We start from the raw sequence: 8,489 nt of genomic DNA on the forward strand, positions 1-8,489 counted from the left end.
GCCGCGGGGCCCGGGCCCGGGGGGCCGCTCCGCGGGCGGGCCCGGCGAGAGGGAGCGAGGCACCGGCCTGCCCTCAGCCTGCCCGGTCCCAGCGGACTTAGCCACGGGGATCCGCCGTTCCTCCTTCCCTCCCCAGAGACTTCATCGAGCAGCACTATGTGACCCTGAAGAAGGCAAATCCCGACTTCCCCATCCTGATCCGCGAGTGCTCCGGTGTCCAGCCCAAGCTCTGGGCTCGGTTCGGTAAGTGGGGGGTGCCCGCCGGGAAGCACCAGCTGAGGGCAGCTAGAAGCGAGCGCCAGAGCCCTGCGGTCTGCAGCAGATGGGGGGTTCAGCGATTACAGTGAGGGGCATTGACGGAGAGGGAGCAGCTGTCCATGAGGCAAGGTGGGGATTGACTTCAGAGAAGCGTGTAACTGCTGCATGACCTGGTGGGAGGCAAAAAAGGGACCTGCAGCTCAGAAGGTGGTTTGCCAGCTTGTGGCTGTGATCTCCCACCCCCGTAGGGTTCCTGTACAGAAAAATGTTTCTGTTTTTCCTTTGTTTTCACTGCATTCTCAGCGAAACACCAAGGAGGGAGCAGAAAAACTCCTCTGTAAAGGCTCTGTTTTCTTCCTGAAGTCATCTGGGCTGGGCAAAAATAATTTAGAAACTTTTTTTCAAAGAGGTGCAGTGACTGTTTAGGCACAAGTTTCCCAGTGTGAGCACACGGGCCAGTAGCGCCTGCTGGTATAGTGCCTGTCTCTTGTCTGTATGTGACCTGCAGGGAAATATACCCCCGGGTAGGGGCTGCTGTAGCAACAGCAAGTTTTTCAGCACTGTTTTACTGAAGCGTTGGTGAGCATCTTGATGTGAGCTGGTTGAAAGCCACCAGGTTGCTTTGGGATGTGGTGGGGGCCTCTGCTCAGCTGCTGCGCAGCAAAAGTTAACAAGAAGAGGCAAGGAAATGTGTTAGGCTGCATTGGCTTCTCTGAGGGAAAGGCTGAGAATAAAGAGAAGGTGGAAACGATAACTTGGGCACAGGGAGGCACGCTGGGGAGTGGTGGGTGCGAAAGGGTGGTGACAGGAGCCTGGGCTGCGATGCCAGTGGCGCTTGGGAAACCTAAAGCAGGGCTTTGGGTTGCCCTCGCAGCAGAAAAGGACCAAGGCACCTGCTCCCTCTCTTACCCTCTGTCTTTCCTGCAGAGTTTGGCAAGGAGAAAAGCGTGCCGCTGAACAACCTTACCGTGGATGAAGTGGCCAAGGCCTTGGAGAACATTGTGAAAAGCAAGGTGTGAAGACACGGTAAATATGCACGTGCTGAAGACTTGACTGATGATCTTTAATGTAAAACGTGTATCTTTAACTTATCAATCGCATAAATGCAACGTGCTTACCCTGAGCTTCACATATTGGGTTTAAAGCCAAAAGGAGATGCTGGAGGGAACGGCCGATCCATCAGGGTTTATACGCCACCTCCCCGGCATCAAGAGCCCGCGTGCCCGGGTTGCAGCTCAGCTCTGCTCCTGCACCAAGCTCTGGGGAGGCACAGGGCAGCCTGCTGGTAGCTACGAGGTGGCGACAAGGACGGAAACAGCTGTATCGTGCCAAGGACCAGCATCCCTGTGCAGCCAGCACAGGTGCTTACAGCTGGGTGGTTAGACCCCTAACCAGGGCACAGGGTGAACAAACGGTTTACTCCTCCTTGGAGCGTGGGGAAGGGAGGTGGCGTGGCCTAGGAGAAGGCAGACAACGTGGCGTGGCAGGGACTGAGGGCGGAGGCTCCCAGGGGCTGCCCGACCATGTCGAGCAGCGCTCGTGCCCGCTCCTGGAGTTCTGGGGTGCTCTGGTGCTGCTCAAGGGCCCGGTGCCCGCCTTGCGTGACGAAGTCAGCAGCAGCCTGTGTGAGAGGAGAGGGGTGAGAGCTGGCTGGCTGCCACCTAAGTATCTGCTACAGCTGATCCTGTCTGCCCAGAGCCACCACTCTACAGCCCAGGGAACGGGGTTGAAGGAATTCCCCAGAGCCCTACCAGACACTAAAGTCCCAAGCCAGGTAAATCCAGCCATGCTGATCGCTGGCCGGGAATGCACAGAGCTTGAAGTAAACATAACCGAATCAAAAGAATCCCCCCATAATAACCTCAAAGGGTACAAACAACCTGCCCAAAAAACAGTCATTGTCAATGAAAAGGAACTCCCCAGACACACAAGAAGGGCTTACACCCTCTGCATCACACAAGTGCCCCCCTTCAGGCACGTGGCCGGGTGCTGAGGAGTGGGGAACTAGCATGGCAATAACTGAAGGCAGTATTATTTAAATAATAATCCCCATCCCCAGCTTTATGATCTCGTGCTTGATTCTGGGACAGGCACCCCCCGCTCTTACCTCCGGCCAGTGCAGGAAGAGGAGGTGCAGCAGCTCGAGGCACTGCCCCACCACTTCGGGGTCGGGCAGCGCGAGGGTGGGCAGCAGCAGGGGCAGGGCAGGCTGCCGGGGCAGCAGCTGGCAGACTGCCGGTGCAGCTGCTGGCAGTAGGCTGGCCCCTTCTCTGCTATATTGCACAGAACTGTCAGGACCTGGACAGAGGAGCCATGAGAGGGAGCGAGCAACGAACGCTTCGTTAGTGGGCAGATTCCTGACAGGCTTAGGAGGGCTCCAAAGAACTCCCCATGTCCTCCCTGGAGGTCCTGCTTCCCCAAAGCCATGTGCCCACCAACCAGCTGGATTTTGAGTGCTCTGTGCTCTCCTTTTCCATCCCCACCTCAAGGCACTGTTCATCCCCGTGCCAAACAGACGCAGCTGTACCACCCACCCCTTGGCAGAGCATCCCCCCAGGACCCCCTAAAGCTTTAGGGTCTTCCACAAGAAGGGACGAGCAACGAACGCTTCGTTAGTGGGCAGATTCCTGACAGGCTTAGGAGGGCTCCAAAGAACTCCCCATGTCCTCCCTGGAGGTCCTGCCAGGTGCTTCCCCAAAGCCATGTGCCCACCAACCAGCTGGATTTTGAGTGCTCTTTAAAAGCCTTTTCCATCCCCACCTCAAGGCACTGTTCATCCCCGTGCCAAACAGACGCAGCTGTACCACCCACCCCTTGGCAGAGCATCCCCCCAGGACCCCCTAAAGCTTTAGGGTCTTCCAAAAGAAGGTAGCAGCAGCCTCCCCGGGCCCACGCCAGGTGCTGGCAGGCCTGACCCCAAGCTAACATCTACCTTGGGACCCCTCTTCTGCTGGGAGAAGACTCTGTCAAGGGTAAATACAGACATAGTGACTTCAGGGGAGGCAGATGATGACTACCACATAACAAGACCTTCTGCCAAGCCATTGCTACTGCCCCAAGCCAACCTCCAACTTGAGCACCGTGTGTGCGGGATTCATGTTCCTGAAAGTCCAGCACTCCCCCTCCCCCCCAGACCTGGGGCACGAGGCGAGGTCTTACCAACACACTGGCCATCTGAGAACACGGCAGGAGCTGCAGCAGGGCTGGGAGCAAGTCCAGGGAGAGCAGAGCGGAGCAGAAGAAGGGCTCGTCTGCTAGGGTGGGCAGAGAAGGAACGTGTCAATAAAACCGAGGTTTCTGCGGGAGGTCTGCAGACGAGATGCCACGAGTCTGCCAGCAATCAAGGCAGGTCCCGGCAGCAGCTCTGGCTCTGCTGACAGCCCCGCGGGACGCTGACCCGTGAGGTTGTTCAGCAGCCAGAGACACTCCTGTACGATGAACGGGTGCTGCTGGAGGAAGCACTGCAGGATGAGGAAGAGGGCGATGAGCAGGCGCTCGTCCTGGATCTGGACTTCGCAACCCGTCTCCTCCGCGAGCAGGTTGCTGAGACACCGCAGCACTGGGCAGACGAGCTGTGACGGTGGGAAACACAAAGCCCTTTAGCCAGACCACATCCCCACAGCAATGCCGAGAACAGCCAGCACCCTGCCCGTGTCTTACCAGCTCCAGGCCCTCAGGAGCATCTTGGGGGATTTCAGAAGCCAGGTCGAGCAAGAGCGAGGTGAGGGCAGGCAAGGCCCCCAGCGACAGCAATGCTGCGTTGGCTGTATGGCTGCAAAGGGAAGGGACAGCGGGGTTGCTTTCGGTGCTCAGAGAGGAAAAACTGCTGCAGCCCTCACCAAACAACGGGGCCTGGAAATTCGGAGCGTTCTCCTGAACTGCCATAGGGCTTGTTTCATAGCAGCTTGTTTCTGAGCTTATGAGAAAGTTTAAAAGCCCATGGAAAACAGATCCACGGGAATTATCTGTGCAGGTCTGGAAACAACAGCCCCGGGGCTTCTTTGAGTACCCACACATTTCTTTCCGCTGGGGCTGCTGAAAGAAATGGCACTGGAGCAGCCACGCCAAGGCAGGCAGAGATTGTTGGCAGCAGCCAGCCTGGCCAGGTGACACTGGGCCAACCCCAGAAGCCAGCCAGGTGACACTGGGCCAACCCCAGAAGCACGAGGATTCAGGGAGCTTGCCTTGGGGAGTGCGGGGGACAATTCCAGACATGGGGAGTTGACTGGGGGGGGTTCAGAGGACTAGGAACAGCCTCCTCAGGGTTATCACCTGTTATCACCCTGTAAAGGAACTCGGTGATCCTACAAACAGCATGCGTGTGCTCAGATACGAGAGCGGGAATGCCCAGGATGGCAGGGAAATTGCTTTCCCAAGGGAAAGGGGCAAGGGGAGGCAATCCAGGTCCCCTTGCAGGACCCTGAGCCTTCGTGCCTCTCTGGCTGCCCCCGGGGAACTCAAAATGAGCAGAAAAGCGCATTTACCTACAAATGATGTAGTGGAGACACCATGCAAACTCCACGGCTGCTCCTATCCCAGCCTTGAGGCTGGAGCAAACCAGTCGAAGCATGTGCTGGGGGAGAACAGAGTCCAGAACCAAGCTGGGGTCAGAACAGCAGAGTTAATGGAGGCATAGGCCAGAGCACAAGCAGGACAGACAACTGACAGGGAGACAGTAGCCCTGGCCACTGAGCAGGGAGCCGCTCTCCCTCGTACTGGGGGCCACATGCTCCAAACACACACCTGGAAGAGACTCCTACCTAAGGGTTGCAGCCCCAGGCACCACTAAGGCCCAGCACAAGCTCTCCCTGTCCGTGGCAGGGCCTGGGGGCACTCGGTACACCTTGGCTGGGGTCACATTTTTGGCACCGGGGGCTGTCAAGCTGATCTTTTCCTTCACAGGAGGAATACAGCCAGAATTTCCCTGCAAGCCTACCCTGCTCAACACTGTCCTTTACCGAAATACCAGAGCTGTCTGCTCAGATAAGGCTGAGGGAAAAGAGTCAAGCCCCGCACCCTGAACTGCAACAAAACCTCCATAGTTCTGGTAGGATTCTGCTCTGAACTATTAATATCACTGGGACGGGAAAGGCGTCGTCGTCTCTGGCATGCAAATACCACGCTGGGCTCCAGGGCCCATCCTGATGCAGGGTTAAGAGGCTCGGACTCACGGTATGATCTCTGTGGGGGCTTCCTTGGCTTGGAGGAGCTGCGAGAGGACGTAGCCCAGACCTTCCAGCACAGCCTCGTGCGGGGACTGCAATCAAACAGAAAAAAGCTAATCCCGCATGACAGAGCCGGGGGATCCCAGGGTGCCAGCTGTCGTGCTGATGAGAGGGCGATACCTCTTCATAACACCAAACCAAGCAGCCGAGCGGCGCAGTGTTTCCATGCCTGGAGAAGAGGGGGCACAGCAGGGGACCGGGAGTGATAGAGCAACCTGTGGCCACACCAAAGCTGAGCTTTCCCCCCTCCCCGCACTCACATGGGCTGCAGCTGTAGGGACCCAGCAGCCCAAACACAGCAGCAGTGCTGCTTTGAGCATTCAGATCTGCAAACGACAGCCCCGCTCACTGTGTTGGCCTCGTATGCCTGCTGGACCCCAGGCGTGAAGAGGGGAGAAGCCTGCAGCTCCCTGTGTTAGAGACTGTTTATTGGCAAGCCACAGTTAGGGATGTGAGAGATTCAGCTGGAGAAGAGCACACGGTGGTGACCTGAGCCCCGAAAATGGGAGTGCAGGAGAGCCCGTGAGAGACCCTCACCCGCAAGGGCACAGCCCTCTGCAGCGGGATCTCTGCCCGTGGCCACAGCTAGAAGGAGGGCTGGTAACTCAGTACTGTCAGCCAGCGTCTAAAGGGCATAAGAAAAGGCATTTTTCTGGGGCAGGGCAGGGGAAGAGTGTGGCTGAGCTATTTCACCCACCTGGATGCAGGATGCCAGCACTGGAATGATGCCCTGAGGCAGAAGCTGCTTCCTCACAGCTTCGCTTTCTACTACCAGGTTCCCCAGCGTGTACAAACACAGCTCCTGAAACACGCCCGAGAGAGCAGGTCACCTCCACACTCCCCAGCAGGACCCTGGCCAGCCTGGGCAGCCAGCAGGGCCTCTAGGTCCCTGCACCCCAGGACTAGGGCACACACTTCCCCTGCGCGGGGCAGAAGCTGTCTTCAGAGGGGTAAACATAGGTGGATACTGCTGGACTCTCCTGCTACCCCGTTCCCAGCTGCATCGGCTTCAATTTATCCTTTTTCTATCTGGCTCAGGTTGGGATCTGATCACTTCCACTTTGGAGGTTTTTCAGGCTTCTAATTATTGCTATGACATTTCCCTGAGACCCCTCTAATTCCGCAGTATTCTCCTGGAGACTGCCCGTGTGCTGCATTAAAATGGGATCACCACCTTGGGGTTGCTCCCCATCTTGTTCCTTAGCTCCGATCCTGTCTGCTTCTCAAAGGAGCACAGCACGCTGCACAAGGCGCACTGCTCGGCAGCTGGCAAAACACAGACACCAAGGTACCTCCTGTCCAGGCCCAGCCTGCGCCAAGAGGCCAGACCACACGTCTGATGACGGAGTCCAACTGCCGCAGCCTGCAGTCCCTGCTTCCCCAAACGGAGCTTGGAGCTGAAGAGGAACCCGTTGCAAATGGGGCAAACCACCGCGTCCTGGGCTGCGGCAGGAGGATTTGCCTGGCCTGGATGAGGCTTGGGAGCATTTAAGAGCAGCCTGCAGCTACCTGGAAGGAGGTGCAAAAACGATGGAACCAAGCTCCTCTTGGTGTTGGGATGGGGCACAGTGAAGGGGGTCTCCATATTTCCAAGACTTGGCCAGACAAAGCCTCGCTGCCCTGGGCTAGCACCGGGGACAGTCCTGCTCCAAGGGGAAGGTTGGACTAGAGACTTCCAGAGGGCCCCTTCCCACCAGCACTCCTATGCGAGCCACGTTAGGCTAAGGCTGGCCAAAAGAGGTCAACACCCAACCGCTACCAAAGCATTATCAGGTGCCAGAGCCCTGGCAAACGCAAGCGCGGATCTTACCATGAACTCAACACTGTGTCCTGAGAGGTAGGTGAGGAGATAGGAGGTCACTGGCAGACATGCCTCAGCCACAGCAGGGTCACTGGAGTGGGAGAGCTCGTGGAGACAGCGGGCTGCCTCCATCTGCATGTCAGCCAGGCTGCTGGTGAAGATCCCAATGAGTGTCCGGATGCTGCCGTCCAGCCTGGTAGAACCCAAAGGGTGCTGTGACCTCCTGCCTTCCCACCCTCGGCCACACACCAGCTCACCCACACAACGACTGGGACAAAGGGCCACTCTGGACATGTCCTTGATAACAGCCATGCAGTGCCAGACCTGGGCTGACCTGACAAACTTCTGCTGAGTCTCCTTGTTCTGCAGAGCCCAGCGGAGGCGGCCGAGCGATCTTTTCCTGTCCTCTGAGCCCCTCTGCACGGCTCTGAGCAGCTCAAGAACCTATCCGAAAATTAAAAGATGGGTGAATTTCAAGCAGTGCCGGGGTTAAGATTTCATCCCGTTAATCCTGGAGGCAAAGCAACCCAAGCACAAAGATGGTCACAAAGAACCTTACTGTTTCCCACCGTGTCTGGCAGTGACTTGGAAAACACTCCCAAACCCACCCCCACATGCCTAGAGGCTGGGGAAGACCCCGGGGACCCCCATCACCACGGAGAACGTCATGCTCTTCACCTCATCCTCCGAGAGAGGGTCTGGCACGATCTCTGCTCCATCCTGTCCACCCTCCTCTGCCGTGGTGTCCTCCCGCAGAAGCCGCTTGCTGACCAGCTGCTCCTGCCGCCGGGCTTTCCTGAGAGCTGTGATCGAATTGGTCACTGTCACCACCTGCCTAGGTCAAGATGCTTCTCCATTCCACCAAAGAGCCTCATTCCTTTAAACAGGGAGAAACCGCCAGTCGCTCCTCGCGTGAGCCGGGAGGGACGCACGAGGCAGTGACTGCATTTAGACCTTGCACGCCGCAGGGCTGCGGGGACGGGCGTGCATCAACGCACGAAGTCACGGCTGGGCAAACCGGTATGAAGGCAGGACAGAGGCGTGAGGACCAGAGCGGCCGCACCGGGAGGGACCCAAAGATGGTTTTAGGTAGGCGAGACCTTGGAAAACCCAAGCCGCAGAGAGGTGGTTGAGGAAACGGGGTATCCAGGGCAGAAAAGCCACGTAGATTAAAAAAAAATAAGGCTGTAAAACTCTTCCCCGAG

At 57.5% G+C, this 8,489-nt stretch overlaps 2 protein-coding genes across 2 annotated transcripts in view; one reads left to right on the forward strand and one right to left on the reverse strand.

The window, feature by feature from the left end:
* The window catches only part of NDUFA2 (NADH:ubiquinone oxidoreductase subunit A2), a 2,860-nt gene extending 1,482 nt beyond the window's left edge, over nt 1-1,378 (forward strand). Inside the window, exons 3-4 of the mRNA XM_019472276.1 lie at nt 137-243; nt 1,186-1,378. Of these exons, the coding sequence (XP_019327821.1) occupies nt 137-243; nt 1,186-1,277 (199 nt within the window). The 3' untranslated portion in view covers nt 1,278-1,378. The remainder of the gene's footprint in view (nt 1-136; nt 244-1,185) is intronic.
* Nucleotides 1,301-8,084, reverse strand: TMCO6 (transmembrane and coiled-coil domains 6). The gene is given in 12 exon segments (XM_019472285.1): nt 1,301-1,879; nt 2,366-2,467; nt 2,470-2,556; nt 3,418-3,512; nt 3,656-3,830; nt 3,919-4,030; nt 4,743-4,859; nt 5,430-5,515; nt 6,181-6,285; nt 7,294-7,477; nt 7,619-7,728; nt 7,963-8,084. Coding segments are annotated over 10 exon segments (1,173 nt in total). The 5' UTR covers nt 7,423-7,477; nt 7,619-7,728; nt 7,963-8,084; the 3' UTR covers nt 1,301-1,714.
* Between the last annotated feature and the right edge of the window lie 405 nt (nt 8,085-8,489).

This window comes from Aptenodytes forsteri, unplaced genomic scaffold (assembly GCF_000699145.1).
Source record: "Aptenodytes forsteri isolate BGI_AS27 unplaced genomic scaffold, ASM69914v1 Scaffold19, whole genome shotgun sequence".
Lineage (NCBI taxonomy): Eukaryota > Metazoa > Chordata > Aves > Sphenisciformes > Spheniscidae > Aptenodytes > Aptenodytes forsteri.